General features: G+C 44.8%; 1 protein-coding gene across 1 annotated transcript in view; it reads left to right on the forward strand.

Moving 5' to 3' along the window:
- LOC109374514 (F-box-like/WD repeat-containing protein TBL1X) overlaps positions 1-16680 on the forward strand; it is a 122386-nt gene that overhangs the window by 46972 nt on the left and 58734 nt on the right. The window contains exons 2-3 of the mRNA XM_019629171.1: positions 6772-6860; positions 13283-13390. Coding sequence (XP_019484716.1) covers positions 13333-13390 — 58 coding nt within the window. The 5' untranslated portion in view covers positions 6772-6860; positions 13283-13332. The remainder of the gene's footprint in view (positions 1-6771; positions 6861-13282; positions 13391-16680) is intronic.

Below are 16680 nucleotides of genomic sequence, written 5' to 3' on the forward strand. Positions count from 1 at the left end.
TCCTGCTACCTTGGAGCTGAGTTCTCCCAAGGACAGAAGCTGGCCTCACAATGCATGGGTTTGACGAACATTCACATACTCCAGAAACAAGTAGGCTTCGGAGATTGTTTTTAGTTAGTAAGGAAGACCACTGCTCTACCCAGAAGGATCTCAAAATATCACTTGTGAATTTGAAGAAGAGCTGAGTGCCTCTGGTATTTCACAGAGAAGGGTTTGAAAGTGACTTCAGAAAAGAAAGGAGTGGGTATTTATTCTTGGCTTGCCAGCTGCAAAATGACTTGTCCACTGCGCGTTTGAACTGCCACAGCCAGTTTGATCTAAGCTTTTCTTAACCAACAGCAGGCTCTTTGGAAGACATACATTTGCACTGAAGGTTCATTTTCTTTGAGATTTTTTTTTTAATTAGGGTAAAATACACACAGCAAAATGCGATGTTTTAAACCGTCTTTAAGGGTCCAGTTCAGTGGCATTGAGTACGTTCACTGTCCATGTGAGAACTTCATTTCATAACCCAAATTAAAACTGTCCCCGTTAAGCAATAACTGTCCTGTCTGTTCCCGCCTCCCCTAGCTCCTGACAACCACCATTCGATTTTCTGTCTTGTTTTTCTTTGTTTAATTTTATTGGTGAACAGCCATGGTCATTGGTTATACATTGCTTTTATGCTACAATGGCATAGTTGACTCTTTTAGGGAAGACGCAGCTCACAGTGGCCCATGCGGGGATCGAACCGGCAACCTTGGTGTTATCAGCACCACGCTCTAACCAACTGAGCTAACTGGTCACCCCTTCTGTTTCTGTTTTTAAGTTCTGTAGGTACTTCATGTAACTGGGGTCATACAATAGTTGTCCTTTTGTGTCTGGGCTTATATCACTTAGCATAATATCCTCAAGATTCATAGTGTGCCATGAGTCTGAACTTTATTCTTTTCAAGGGCTGAATAATAATTCCATCATATGTATATTATATGTATAATACATTTATAATATGTATATGTATAATATGTATATATATAATATATATACTATGTATTATACATATAATATACATATTAAACGTTAGGCTCTTGGGATTTTGTACAAAATTTGTTTTTTGTTTTTTGTTTTTTGTTTTTAGTTTTATTGGGGAATTGGGGTAGGGAACAGTGTTGGGGAATCGGGGAAGGGGAACAGACAAGTTGCTGTCCTTTTGTTCTTCAGTCTAGTTGTGGAGGACGTTGCTTCACTGGCCCATGTTGGTATTGTGATCATTGCGCTCTTCCCGGCTGACCATTGGACAGCCACTCATGGCAGCTGCCGGCCACTCACGGTCCCACTGCAGCCTACGCCTCCATTGTCGGCGACTCACAGCAGCTCAGCTCCAGGTCGAGCTGTTGTTCACCATCTTAGCTATAGAGGGCAGCGTCACTGGCCCTCATGTGGGATCTGAACCGGGACCCTGCTGCTCAAAGCTCATGCTCCCAAGCCAACTCTTAACCAACGAGCCATTCGGCCAACCCAGTATCTTTTATCATTAAGAAAACAATACACAATATTTTTCTCTATGTCATAAATACAACTTTACAAGGGAAGGGGCCTGTTTGGTGGTGTCTCTTCAGGTTGACGTCTGAACAGAGAAGGACACACATTTATTACAGTGGCGAATAATCCACCTAAAGTCAAGTTTTTAAAAAGATGGGATGATACGAGGAAGTAATAGATGCACTGTGCCTTTTCACTTCCAAGCACCCACACTCCTGGATCTGTGAGTAAAAGCAGAAATGGGGATGATGGCCTGATTTTAATTCCCGTTGGATCAAGGCTCATCGAGAACTGCCCCAGTTCTTGACACTGTTAGGATATTAAAAGTAACGTTTATTTTTATAAGTCATTACCATCTTGGCACACTTGCATTTATTTCAAGCAAGTCCTATCATCTTTAGATTTCGAGCTTCCCAAAGTCTAAAAACATGCACCTCAGTTTTACATTTCTGTTGGAGAACACACCGTTTCCCAAAACCTCCGTTTATGGGCTTGTGCCGTGACTGGTGTATTCAGTGTCAGTCAGAAAGATGTCTGTGAAATGTCAACACGTTGTTGAAAAGTCTTTGAGAGAGAACCTGGGGAGTTAGGCAAACCATAGCACGCGTATGTCATCATCATCGATGCCGTGTAGCTACGTGGAGGGGCCAGATGAAGAAGGTGCTTTCCCAAAATTTCTGCTGCCTGTGGCTCAGAGCCGTGAGAAAACCATGACAGTAGAGTCACACTGCGTACCTGGCGTTCGTGGTGCCTGGGATACATCAGGTAGGTAGGGTCCTTTCATTTATCAAAGGATGAAAATGAGTTTAAAGCATTTACAACAGAGCTAGGCAGACAGTAGGTATAACTTTATTGCTGTTTTGTGTGTGTGTGTGTTTTATGGGGTTGTTGTTGTTTTTCTCTTTTTAGCTGAGCCATCCTGCCACCTTTTGGCAGCTCAGCGGCAGCTCAGCTCGGACCGGGCATCGAACTGCTGTTGCTCAGAACTCACACTCTTGAGGAAGCTCTTAACCAACTGAGCCACTCGGCCGGCCCTATATCGTTGTTTTTTAATAACTTGATTGAACCCAGTGTTACTGATGCTACTGGATTTCAGAGCCATTTTCAGGTGACACCAAAAACATACTAACAATCTACAAAACATCACTCTGAAGACTGGGCTTTGGCAGACCCTCCCCAACTTATTTTAAACCTCTGGGCCGGCCGAGTGGCGTGCTGTTTAAGAGTTGGCTTGGGACGCCAGCTCTGAGCAGCAGGGCCACCGGTTCGGATCCCACATGGGCCAGTGACGCTGCGCCCTCTACAGCTAAGATGCTGAACAACAGCTCCACCTGGAGCTGGGCTCCCATGAGTCACCGGCGACGGTGTGGGCTACAGTGGGGCTGGCTGGTAGCGGGTGTGAGCTGCCATGAGCGGCTGTCGAATGGCCGGCGAGTGACTGCCTCACCTGGGAAGAGCGCATTGATAATACCAACATGAGCCAGTGAAGCGACGTCCTCCACAACTAGACTGAAGAACAAAAGGACAGCAACTTGTCTGTTCCCCTTCCCTGGTTCCGCAACACTGTTCCCTCGCACAAGTCCCTGATAAAATTTTTAGAAAAATAAAATAAATAAACCTTTGGCTGCTTGGCTTCCAAGTCCACTTGGTTCTAGGTTTTCCCGGCACCCACCCTGCACTTCATTGTTTCCATTCTATGGATAATGACGAAGAGGCCCTTGGTCAAAAGGCCCCCTGCCCCAGGTACCGTTCCTACCTGTCATTCACAATGCGTTCGATTCTGGCAGCCAGGAATGCTGGCGTGAGGTAGCTGGGTAGTTCTGGCTGGGGTCTCTCGTGAGGTTGCAGGCAAGATGTCAGCTGGGGCCGCCGTCGCCTGGCGGCTTGACTGGGGCTGCGTGATGCACCACCATGGTGGCTCCCTCCCGGGGTGGCTCTGGGCAGGAGGCGTCAGTTCTGCTGCATGCTGGCTTCTCCACAGGCAACTAAGGGAATAGTATTGTACAAATTTGATTCTGTTTTAGCAAGAGATGGAATCACTATTTATATAGTTAAGCATTTAATGTATGATTAGTAAAAATATACGTTTATCCTTTCGATTTAGTCATCGATAAGCTATTTTGTTGTTGTTGTTGTCTACATTTGGGCAACCAAGCAGGAAGCGTTTTTGACAGTCTTATGAAAATATCCCTGAGACCATTCTTCCTGAGTCTAAACTCTGTGTCAAAGTCTTATTTCACCTCCTAATAGTTCACAATAAAAATCAGACAGACGTCATGACGAGATGAACTTAGCGATTCTAAAATCTGTGCTAGTAAAATGAAGTTTCTCAACCCAGGCACTATTGCTATTTTGGGGTGGATCAGCCTTTGTCTCAGGGCCGCTTGTCTGGTGTGTCGTAGGATGTTTATCGGTGTTCCTGGTCGTCACCCACTGACTGGATGCTGGTAGCACTCCCCCACTCCAGTTGTGACAGCCAAAAATGTCTCCAGATATTGCCCAATGTCCCTTAGGGTGGAGGGCTCAGTATCGGATTTCAGTGGGCGATGGTACCTGAGCAACCAGTGTCACTCTGGGCTCGGGGAGGGGGATGACAAGGGACTGCTTCATGGATATAAGGTTTTGGAGTGATGGACATGTTTTGGAACTTGACGTAGGGGTTGATTGCACAACATCGTGACTGTACTAGGGGCTTTATACCTCCTACGCACGTGGAAGGACTTCCAGTATACGTCTGTCTATGTCATGCCATGCCAAGAGCTGAGAGCAACCAGAAAAGTGGTTTAATTTAATATTTAATTAAATATTACCTTGTTTACATTTAGTATTACTTTTGAGAGAAGGAACATATTTTATTTATTTAAGTTATTTGCATTTCCACACAAATATTTTGCAGTACATAAATTTTATTTATTTTTTATTTATTTATTTATTTTGCCCGCACTGTCTATCGATAGTGGTTCTATCTGGGTACTACTAATGGGAAAATCAGTAATGACCAGGTATTGGCAAGTCAGATTTCTCCTTTTAATTTATTGTTTCTAGCAATAAACTAATCAATTTTGACACGTTGCATAACCAGAAGAATGTTATTAATAACCAAAGTCATATTTCCCATTTTTTTTGGCGTTTATAACACAGATGATGTTAATTATACTTAATGAGTTTAACAACATATATAAAAGATACTCTCCGATTCCAAGGCTCTTAATTTGTGAGTTGCCATCTGTTTTGGGACCAAAGAATAAGATTTTGATTCTAAAGCTTTTTTCTGAACAGCTTGTAATAAGAGCTGTTTATATATTAATTACTTATTGAATTATTATGGATTTTAATGCTTTAATTTTCAGGCAATTTGGGGCTTATTGTGGTGACATCTGCTCATATTTTCACACTGTACGGTATTTAGCAATTTCATCAGAAGGCTATTTTTTCCCCCCCAGTCATTTACAACCCCATCCTGAAAACAGTAATTTGCTTTCTACTTCAGGTTACTATAAGGAGTATTGTCCTATTTCGTCGCCACTACAGAATTTGTTTTGTAATGAAATGTATTCTTTTTGTTTGTTTTATAAGCAAAGCAACATGCCGTTATGCTTGCTTCACTCTGCTTCCCTGTAATTTCTATCAAAGAGTTGTAGTCAGATTTTGTTTAAATATCGTATTGTTTTTTTCTAGTGGCAGGTTTTTTTTACTTTCTCTGGTTATTTCTCTTACTTTACATATCCTCATGGTTTTTTTTTTATTTTCTGTAATGAAACTAAGAGTCGATGAGCCTGCTTTTTTTAATCTCCTTTTTTTTAAACAACTTAATTATAAATGTGAATCAGTGGGAATAACTTGAATTGCCTTAAAACATTTCATGAGGTCCCGTGTAATTTCACTCGTAAAAACACACCTTCATTCATAGCTTCGCTTGTGACTTTGAATTATATTAAACCTGGCACCTTTTTATTATCATTTAAGAGTATTGAACAAGAATGTAGAGAAAAGGCAGGCATTTCATTTCTTTAGTTCTTGAGCTTGTAGAGGATCGTAGATCATTTACTGTGTAGAAGGCTGCATTCATTCACAACCAAAGATATTTTATAAGGAAGAAGGTAATTAGTATTAAGTAAATGCTGGTTGACTGCTTAGTGTTTATATTGACTGAAAAAAAATTTTTTTAACTTTTTATTTTTTTATTTTTTTAAAGACTTTATTGGGGAAGGGGAACAGCCAAGTTGTTGTCCTTCAATCTCAGCTCCAAGTCCAGCCACCATCTGGCTGCCTGTCGGCAGCTCACAGCCACTCAGCTCAAGGTGCCGTGTTCAATCGTATTTGCAGGCGGGCATAGCCACCATCCCATGAGGGAGCCGAACCAGCAACCTTGTTAGGAGCACGTGCTCTCACAGCTGAGCCACCCTGCCACCTGTAGGCAGCTCAGCTCAGGCGCAGCTCACTGGCCCATGTGGGAGTTGAACCAGCAACCCTGTTGCTCAGAGCTCGCGCTCTTAACCAACTGAGCCACTCAGCCAGCCCAAAAAAACTTTTTTGATAGAAGGATTATCTTTTTATGAGATGAGAACCTGGATTCTTCAGAAATCAGTGCAAATGCAATCCCTGTGAAATGGAAATGTATGAGTACAGTAATGGAACAGTTGAGATGTATTAGTCAGTGTCTTTCTTTTGCTTTATTTTGGGGAAGCCACAGGGCGGGGGACAAGATTCTAATATGCTTTGTATGTTTTTGTGAACATGGTATAGATGAGGTGAATACATAAATATGCCTGTTGTGACTATTGTAACCCTCACTCCAAGAGGTGTCTAACTTTTCTCTAAGGCGTGATTTCTGTGGAGGGTGTGTGTGGTTTAATTTATTGGTGGTATACGGCGCAGTCCTTAAAACAAAGATATATCAAATGGGCACTGATTTATTATTAAACGATAACAGCCGCGCTGTCTAAGCCCAAATTAATTTTATCCACTTTGAGACTCTTCGCTTTCAGAATTTCTACACATACCATAATACCTGCCTGGCCATTTTAATTTCTGCTTTTCCACTTTGCAAATAAAACCGCATCCTCTGTGTTGAAGTTTAAGACAGGAGATTTTGAAACAATAAAATAGGTTAAGTTTGAGTTGGGATGAAAAAGAAAAACAGTGTCATCAATTTGAAAGAGAAAACACAAAGGAATGGGAATGGTAAGAGGTGACTACTCCCCAAAGATTTTTAAGGTTTTTCTTTACAAATCTCCCGTTTCTCGCCAGGCAGGTCCTGGCTGACGCTGTGCAGTTTTTCTGATCGGATGCTGGGGAGCCCACTGGTCTGGAGATCTACACATGAAGTCGCCATAAAGGTAAGTGCCCCACCTGCCACTGGCTTCTTGTCCTTTTTCCTGAAATCCACTTGAGAAGCAAAACTGTGTTTTGCCAAAAACTAAACACTGTCTGTTTTAAATTGAGTTTTCAGGAGGAATGTGCAGGTGCTCCTTTTTGCCGAAATGGAAGGTATAATAGTACATAGGGCATCATTAAATCATGACAGGCTAGAGAGTCAGTTCTACACGATGAATTGGACTTCTGCCTTCCAAGAATTATGGATACTGAACACGCTGTTCTAAACTTTTCTGAGTCTTAACCAGGACAGGATGACAGCTTCAAAAATCAATTCCTCTTGTTAACACTGCAAATTAAAATTAAGCTGAATCATTCCCTGTAATTGGGCACATGAGAGTAGATTTTATTTGGCTCCCGTCTCTTAATTCTGTGCTTTATTAGTTTCTTAATACGATTTGTGTTTATCTGCAAATTGATGTGCTGCTTAACCTTGAAACTATTAGAAAAACATGGAGATTACTGTTTATAAATCTAGCGCGATGATAAGGTTTCCGGAAGAACAAACCAAACAATCATAGGTGCCCACGCGCTGAGAGTTGAAGCCCACACCCCAAATTAAAATTGATGCCCAGCTCCCCCCCCGCCCAAATAAAATAAAATAAAATAAAAATAAGCAAGTTCTATAAAGGTTGTTATCTTGTGGTAGATGGAATTTTAGGATTTAATTTGTGTGTGTGTGTGTGTGTTTTGGTTTTTAAATTTTTCTTTTAGTAAAAAAACCAATCTTTATAATTTTAAAAACATAAAATGGAAATTTGGAGAAGATTTTTGCTTGATCATTTTAAGAAAATCAAGCAGAGCTAAAATGCTGGACCTAAATGTAACTAGAGGAGGAGTCTTATTTTTTTGTTTACAACCAAATATGTAAAAATTGTGTTAACCAAGTAAACGTGTAAGCATTTTGGTCTTTTACTTAAATATTTGAAAAGTGCAGTTTGTTAATAAAGAAAAAACAGCATAAAGTGTCGAGTTTGGGACTGGCTTTAACTTAGCATGATTTTTCAAAGTTCATCCACGTTGTGGCACGAATCTTTTTCATGGCCAAGTAATAGTCTGTCGTATGGATTGACCACGGTTTGTTTATCCGTTCCTGAATGGACGGACATTTGAGTCACAGTTCCCTCTCCATTGTGAATAACGCTGCTGTGAACATTCCTGTACAAGTTTCTGTGCCGACATCTGTCTTCGTGTCTCTTGGGTATGCCCCTGGGAGCCAAATTGCCAGTTCCCATGGTGACACGATGTCTCATGTCTTGAGGGCCCATCCGACTTTTCCAGAGTGGCTGCACTATCGGCCGGTACTGTTCAAAATGCAAGTGAACTGTATTCTAAGTATTGGAGGGAAGGTGAGAGAGAAGCTGTGTTGCTTGTCGATGTTTTGATTGGGTAGGGATTCAGTGCCGAGGGAACATAAGCTTCGATTGAATTGAAATGAGCACACGTTCAATTCCTGCTGTGCGTGAGGCATGGGTGTCTCGCTTCACGGGGGACTGGATTTTGTAGGTGATGCTTGCAGATGGTCACTCGGGGTCATGCTGGGAAGTGGCACCCTGCTGCCTGCCTCCCCCAGCACCTACGGTGCGTCGGCAGGATGGGAGTTACTGTAAGTCAGACGCCTGTTCTCTCTGTACTGGGCACTGCACCTCAGAAAGGGGGGCTGGTATGTGAGCCCATTAGGCTGGCCGGGTTTCAACATGGCTCATCCCAGCAGACTGTGGCAACGGTATTTTCTTGGCTGTCAGTATAAAATGGTGGGTATGCTCACACCAGGAACTTCCACATTTGGGGGCATGGCCCTCCCGTTATCAGACAGGAGGATTTTGAGCCAGAAAGCAACAAAGGGACAAGTAGAAAGCCACTTGCTCTCTAATGAAGTGACAGGAAAATCTTCAGGAGAGCAGGGTCTGTACACATTTTGTGTCATGGACAGAGAGTGGGTGGTTCAGGCTCTGTGGGCCGGTGGGTCTCTGTTGCAGCCACTCAACTCTGTGCTTGGAGTGTGAAAGCAGCTTATCAATCATACGTAAATGGCTGAGAGCCAATAAAACTTTATTGATGCACACTTGCATTGCACTGTCATATTCATTTCATGGGTTGCAAAAGTTAACTCTTGGTCCTCTTTTGAACCGTTTAAAAATGTAAACCCTATTCGTAGTTCACAGGCTTCACACAAGGAGGCAGCCGGTGAGAACCGGCTGTGGCCTCTCACCTAGGGAACACACCTGTTTTATTTCTCCCTCTTCTAACTGTGCAGCCTTTTGAGTTGGTGGACATCTGAGGGTGGAGTTATGCGAGGCCCAGGGTGCGGTGGAGACAGACTTCAAGTTGTGGTTCCTTACCAAAGGCATTGCAGATGTAGAGGACCAAGACTCAGGAATTTCGGGGCCCTTCCTGCCATGTACTGAGGAGTGACGCTGGCCCTGTGTACCTGCCCTAACTGGGGGGGTTCTCAGCCACAGGCAATTCCCTCCTCCTCCACCCCCTCACCCCCCAGGGGACATTAGGCCACGTGTGAAGACATTTTCCAGGTGACGGGGTTACTGGCATCTGGTGCGTAGAGGCCAGGTTTGCTGCCGAACATCCTACAGTGCACGGGACAGCCCCACCTCAAAGATTTATGTGGCCCCAAATGTCAGTTATGCTGAGATTGACAGACCCTGCGCTCTGCAACTGTCAGTATTTTAGTTTGTCTTTTAAATCTGATCGGTCTTGTGGCTGTGGAAATTTAAGCCGCTGAGCATTTGATTATAAATCTTAGCTCCTACGTTGGCGGACACCAATGTGAGGATCATGGGACTGTCATCTAATACGTGGGTTCAGATGCTTTAAGTGTTTTTCTTTTCTAATTTTTGCAATGTTTTTTGTTAGTTTCAGGTGTACAAAACAACATAATGATTAGACATTTTCCATCCCTCACAAAGTGAAAAGTGCCCCCAAACTACTACCCCTCTGACATCANTCTGCAAGCAATGGTTATCCTGAGCAAAACAGGCGGAAAACATCGGGCAGGTAGCATGTAATAAACAAACACCTGTCCGCTTCCAAGCCTGGGTCTGCGTCACCTGGGACCCTGAGCTATAGGAAACCGCATACCCACTAACCTAGGAATTCGAGATGCTTTCCTTTGACCCGCACCTCCACCGAAGGCAAAAGCACACTCAAAATGTATGAAGAGATCTCTGGGTGAACCGGTGGTCTCACGACTGTGAACATCGGGATGCATAAAGCGTGTGAGAGGAAGGCTTCGCCAGGGCTCTTGCTGCCGGGTGGCTGGGTCCTGGGCCGCTGGGGCGCGAGTGTTGCTAGCCTCTTGGAATAAACACAGAACTCTCCAGCCGTCCCCCAGAAGGGTCAGACTTCCTTATTTAGCGTTTGTTGATAGTTTCTGTAACCGGGCATCCGAGGAGGACAGTGGGGAGGTGACGATGTAGAGAATGTCATCAGTGTCAATTTTGTGTGACGTCTGCTGAGCTCTAGTCCTCATTTGTCAGACGCCTGAGGGTACAACCCCACGTACTGAGCAGCTGTTAAGGAAGAGATTACTGCACTTTCCTCTACACTCAGTGTCCCCTGGAATTGAGGACCCCAGCACACGGACATTTTCCAAAGGAGAAGGGAGAGAAGCAGCGCCTCATGTTTGAAGCGTTCGCCTGGGGGTTGTTTTATACGTTTATCTCAAATCCTAAAGTCTTGGTTAAGCAGATCTTGAGCTCCCAACTTGTCTTAAGTCTATTAGTCTCTTTTCTAGCTCAACAAAGAAAAAGGTGCCCCTTCACCTTAATCACTGTTCCTCTTGGGGCTTATGTGCGCTCCGAGCCGTTAACCGCCATCTGACTCGGTGACAATAAGTCCTGGGTCCCGGCGGGGCATGGGGTCTGGAGTCCTCCCCACCTGGCTTTCTCCGCTGGAAGGTGCCAGTAGGTTCTGTGTTGCCAAGTCTGCCTTTAGTTGTTACGTTGTGTGTAGAAGGCACTGGGGATGGCACAGGGAGCCGGCAGGTGGACGGTGACCTGGCAGTGAGGGAGATAGATCTGTACTGTGCCTCGCCGACCAGGGGTGGGCCCAGAACATTCCACCCCGCCTTCATGGGTGTGGGGAGGGGCAAGTTTCGTGGAACCACGGGCGGTCCTGGTCCTAGCCACCTGAGCAGGGGGAGAGAGGCGTGCCTCTGTGCTCGGGAGCTAGCAGACACCGTTTCTGTCAGCCCTCCTCAGTCCACCAGCTTCTCTCTTCATGCCACCCCCCATGCAGCTAGGACGCCTGAGGCTGCAAGTGAGAGACTCGCCCGTGGAACAGTTACCCTCTCAGAACACAGGGCACACTCCCTGAAGGTAACGCTTTCCTGAGAGCGTTGCGACAGTCCACATCGCCATGTCTCCAGACTCAGTGCGTTCCCATAACTTTTATTCCATTCTGTTGTTAAAGTGGTTCTGTTTTATTTTTATTGTTGTTCATCTCGTACTGTGCCTAATTTATAAATTAAACTTTCTCATAGGCATGGACATATAAGGAAAAACACAGTCCGTATCAGGTTTGGTATTACCTCTGGTTTCAGGCAGCCACTGGGGGTCTTGGAACGTGTCCTCTGCGGGTAGGGAGGAACCACTGTAGTTCGTTCTTTATTGCTCAGTAGTATTCCATTTTAAGGACACGTGGCAGTTGACTGTCCATCCTCCTGGGGGAGAGCATTTAGGTTGTTTCCAGGTTTTGACGATTGCCAACGAAAGCTCCTAGAAACATTTGTGTGCAGGCTTCATGGGTCAACACGGGGTTTCGTTTCTCTTGGGTCGCTACCTAGGAGTGGGATGGCTGGGTTGTGTGTCAGTGTAGATTTCACTTTAACAGAAGTCACCACATCCGTTTCCATCTCTCTGGGCNGGTCTTCCAAGTTCACGTTGTTGGCATAATTTTGGTTCCTTGTGGTTGGAGGACTGAGGCTCAGCGAATCCTAGAGGCGGCCTCCCAGCTCCCTGGACAGTTCACGTGGTGACAACTTTCATCTCCAAGACCATCATGAGACCCTCTCCCTCCAGTCCACTAAGACAAAGTCTTATATAATGTCTAATCATGATGGGGATGACATCTGATCTTCATTTTAGAACGTAATGTCACCAAGGAAGGGGTGGCCATCTCCTTTTGACACGTCCTACGGGATAGAAGCAAGTCACAGGGTCCTGCCCACCCATTTATATATGTGAGGCTGTGACTCAGGGCCATCTTTGAGGCATGTCCCTTACAACAGCCCACTTGAATCTGTACTTTCTCCTTTTATCTTTTTGTAAACAAACACTTAACTCTCATGCAACGATAAAAGTTTTGCCACCGCTAAAGATGGCTGGCAATGTAGGACATGAACTCTGAAGACAGGTCCTTAGCAGCCCAAAGTGTTTGGGGTTGGTGATGTGATTGAAAAACGCTGTGGCTGTTTTTGGCTATTGGCTCTTGCAATGACTTCTGCTTTGTCTTGTGTACAAAAGCGTTCTCCTGCATGGACCACTGTTCTCTCTGGGCGGGCTTGTGCCTTTGCCTTTGTCTAACTAGGGTCGCTGGGAAGAAAATGACTACCTTCCTGGATGCCTCAGACTGAGGCTCCCAGAGTTCTCATCGTTGTTTCCCCGCCACCCCAAGTTTCCACCTGCCTTCTGGGTGCTCGAACCCCCCAGCCAGACTGATGCAGTGAGTTCTGTGGCAAAACACAAAACATGGAGGTTCTCTGCTTCCTTGCTGTGGCTTCCTGAAACCTGGCCTCTTTATAGAATGATGGCAAGGTGACAGATACATTTACCTCTGCGACCTTCTCAGTGCTGTGTGTGCCCGACTGGTGGAGTGACCATCAAGCGTGTCATTTAAACTCTTACAAGTGAAAGGTGTCGTGCTGACACGATCGCCGGTTCTACTCAGTAATCTCCATGTGTCTGGAAAGTGCTTAGTGTCTAAGCCAGCCGCACCTGTTGTGGGCTGCATGCGTCCGTAGAAGCTCGTTTCTGAGCACAATGTGACCCTAATGCATGCGCACATGATTTTTATTGAACACAAAGCCAGGGTTTGTTTTTATTTTCTGTTGCCCATGAATTTTGTCTTCTTGAGTATGGTTTGTGCCTAACTGTATCCCAGCCTTACAAAACACACCAATGTTTCTTATTTGCATTGGGGGGGGAGGGAGACATTTCACCAGGATCTTTTTTTTTTTTTAATGTATAAATAATTTAAAAAGTGTAATCACGTGTTCACACACTATAACCCGAATCAGGCATGAATTACCTTCGTGGGTATAACATTGTGGGTTTGTTGTTTCCCCCCACTGTCTCAAGAAGAATGCAGGGGAAGAATTTACAGGCAGCGTTTCAAAGCTCTCTGCTTTTTCCTCTCGCCTTTCTCACAGAGGGTGGCTCCCGCTCCGTCGAGACCTCGTCGCCGCGAGGTGAGGCTAAGATGAGCATAACCAGTGATGAAGTGAATTTCCTGGTGTATCGCTATCTCCAGGAGTCAGGTAAGAGGGCTGCTTTTCTGTCCGCAGGAAACCTTCCAACGCGCTCCACTTAATGGCCTCCACCCATAGGTGGGGAAAGCAGGCTCTAGAAAAACAAGAGCTGAGGACAAGGGGACGCAAGAGGGTTCTGGGGCCGTCCCGTGCCTGCGGTGGCGTGAAGCAGTGTGTTGATGGGCTGGGGTGCAGACAGGAACCTCTTAGATGTAGGACCTGATTTACTGAGCATCCTGCACCCGCCGGCCCCCCAAATGGGCCCTACCCAATTTTCTAAAATTTAGGATTATTTCTTGTTTCTTCCAACACTTTTCATTGGGACCAAGCACTTCTTTTATCGTCAGTACTGAAGAGGCCAAGCGGGTGTTCTCTGTGGGGACAGCTGCCACCTTAGGGACCAGTGAAGGGGTGGGAAGGGTGCCATGGAGTTGGGGGGTCTGGCCTGGCTTTGTCACAGACGAGCAGAATTCCTCAGACGAGCCCTTTGGCATCCCTGAGCCTTGATGTCCCCATCGCATAATATTAAGGCCGCCCCCAAAAGCGGAGCCAAACCCCAGTTCACAGAATTGCTTGTGGGCACTTTTTGAAAGCCTTGAATCTTACTCCTTTGTTTATTCAATTTATTACTTTTTAGATTAATTTCTCAAGTGCGTGCTCCTTTTTGACTATTAAAACCGTAAAGTGTTTAATTTGAGACGTGCAAAATGACACGAATGCAAAAAAAGTCCTTGTACGCACCTACCCACGCAACTTAAGAAGTAAACCATTGCCAGTGCAATGGGGGGACCCCTGGGATCGACTCTCTGAGGCCGTCCCCTGTCTGTCCACTCGGTGGTGACTACCCTCCCGGTTTTGGTGGTGTTTATCCCTATGCATTTACTACGCAGGGGTGTTTTTCTAAGCAGCGTCAAGTAAAGGGGTACTACCAGTTTCCCGGGCCTGCTGTGACAGAGTGCCACAGACTGGGGTGGCTTAAACAGAGTTCTGTGGTCTCATCCTTGTGGCAGGTGGAAGTCCAAAACCAAGGTGTAGGCAAGGTTAGTTCTTTCCGAGGGCANTCAAAGTGGTTCCCATCAGCGTCCAGACACTTCTGATGACGGTGAACTACTGCTTGAGCAACACTGACCCAAAGTGTCCACTTGTAGACATGTTTTTAGCACCCCTGGTGTGTGTGTGTGTGTGTGTGTGTGTGTGTGTGTGTGTTATAACATTCAATATTATTCTACTTAAGCTTCAGGTGTACAACGCAGTGGTCAGGCATCTACACCCTACATAATCTTTGCAGCATTGTTGATTATATTCCCCATATTGTCTTTCACATCCCCATGACAATTTTGTGACTACCAATTTGTACTTTGTAATCCCTTCAACTTCTCCCCCATCCCCACAGCCTCCCATCTGGCAGCCATCAGCTTGTTCTCTGTATCTATGAGTCAATTTCAGTTTTGTTTGTTCATTTATTCTGTTCTTTAGATTCCCCATATAAGTGAGATCACATGGTATTTGTCTTTCTCTGTCTGACTTATTTCACTTAGCATAATACCCTCTAGGTCCATCCATGTTGTTGCAATGCTTTTCTTTTTTTTTTAATTTTTTTGTTATTTATTTAAACTGAAGCATCAAAAAATGCTGTAACACCAAGATTTATGAAATCCAGGCCACCTCGGTGTGTGAGTCATCTGCTTTTGTATCTACAGAGAAAGCCACGAGATTTATTTTTCCAACCTCCAGAGGCCACATTCTATGAGTAAATGGCCTCGCTTACGACTCCACCTACCGAAGGAAAGGGGATGGTCAGGCCAAAGTCAATCCTGCTGCATGGGTGGGTGAAAATCTTGGTGTCTTCGTGGTTTCGTAACCAGCCTGTGTGGACGCCTCTTCATTTCTGTGAGGGCCCAGTGCCTGTTGTGGAGAATCTGTTTCCAACCCCTCAATCTTAAAGATAAGTAAAGTCTGTGAATTAATTTACAAATTAATAGGAAGTGTTAGCTTAAAGACCAGCATCATTAGAAAAACAGCAAGCTACTCTTCCGTGGGGGCTGTAGTTGCCTGTTTCTCCCAGGGCCACCTGCCGTGAAATCCTGGGGATGTGAACTTGCCTTTCACTGTGCACACAGGCGGGAAGACGGAATAGGGAAATTGTGCTGTTTGTCTTGTGGACATCACCTAGCTCATGGGATGCACACTTGCTTAGCTGTGGTTCGCTGTTAACCAGGTTGAGCATTTTTAGGAAGGTGTCCTCCTGGGCAGGCCGGGAAGATAGGGTGGTCAGTGCAGAGAGTTTGAGAGGGGACTCCGTGGCCACTTGGGAGGCACACAGAGGTAACCCCAGGCCTGGACACCTTCCCTGTCACGTCAGCATCTTCCATTGACGTGCACGCGGGTTTTGGATGCAGGTTCCAGCCAGCCATTAATTAACCCAAAAGAGCAGCCAGGCACAGAAAGGACCCTTTCGGAATGCCTGCCCCACTGGGGGTGTGTTTTCATCCTTGAAGAGCAGCATTATTTCCTAACACGAGAGCCCTCCCCTCTGCTCTCCCAACCCTGAGTCCCGTTCCCTACTTAGAAGTGCTGAGTCTGCTGTCATGCTCATCATTTCCGAAGACATTGCCGGGTTTTAACTACATTCTAATGAAGATGAAAACAGTTCATGTTCATAGGAGAAAACTTGGAAAACCACATGCACATACACAGATATATCGTCCCATCCCAAAGATAGGGGTAAGAGTTTGTTCCATTTATGTGTGTGCAAAACAAAATTGAGCGTCATGCACATTCTGTCTTGAAACCACCTTTTTTTCACATAGCAGTTGTGTCTTGGACATTTTCCCCACTCGAGAACTATTCTTTTAAGGTCTACATCTTATTCCATTGGCCTGTTCCCATCTTTAAATGGTGCTGTTGCTGCTGTGAGGACTTTTGTCATAAAAATAATCGTTCTTTGATTATCTTCAGAAAGTTGGACCGTTTGACGCTGAGTATATAAATAGGACTAAAATTAGTGGAAAAATCTTATTGTTTTTCTTACTGGAAAACAATATATGTGTGCTCCTTGGGAAATGGAGATAAATCTACGAAAGAAAACAACAAAGATGAAACCGCCGTTCATATTTTCATGTATTTCCTCCCCAATCTTTTCTGTGTGTATATTTTCCTATCATGGGAATCAAATTATAAATGCCTTAATTTATTTAATCATATTGTCATTGGACAACATGTTTCAACAGTTACATATTGGCTCCATTACAAAGAAGAAAAGAGAGATGCAAAATGATAAAACAAGCCTGTTGCATCCA

This window comes from Hipposideros armiger, unplaced genomic scaffold (assembly GCF_001890085.2).
Source record: "Hipposideros armiger isolate ML-2016 unplaced genomic scaffold, ASM189008v1 scaffold_827, whole genome shotgun sequence".
NCBI classification, from domain to species: domain Eukaryota; kingdom Metazoa; phylum Chordata; class Mammalia; order Chiroptera; family Hipposideridae; genus Hipposideros; species Hipposideros armiger.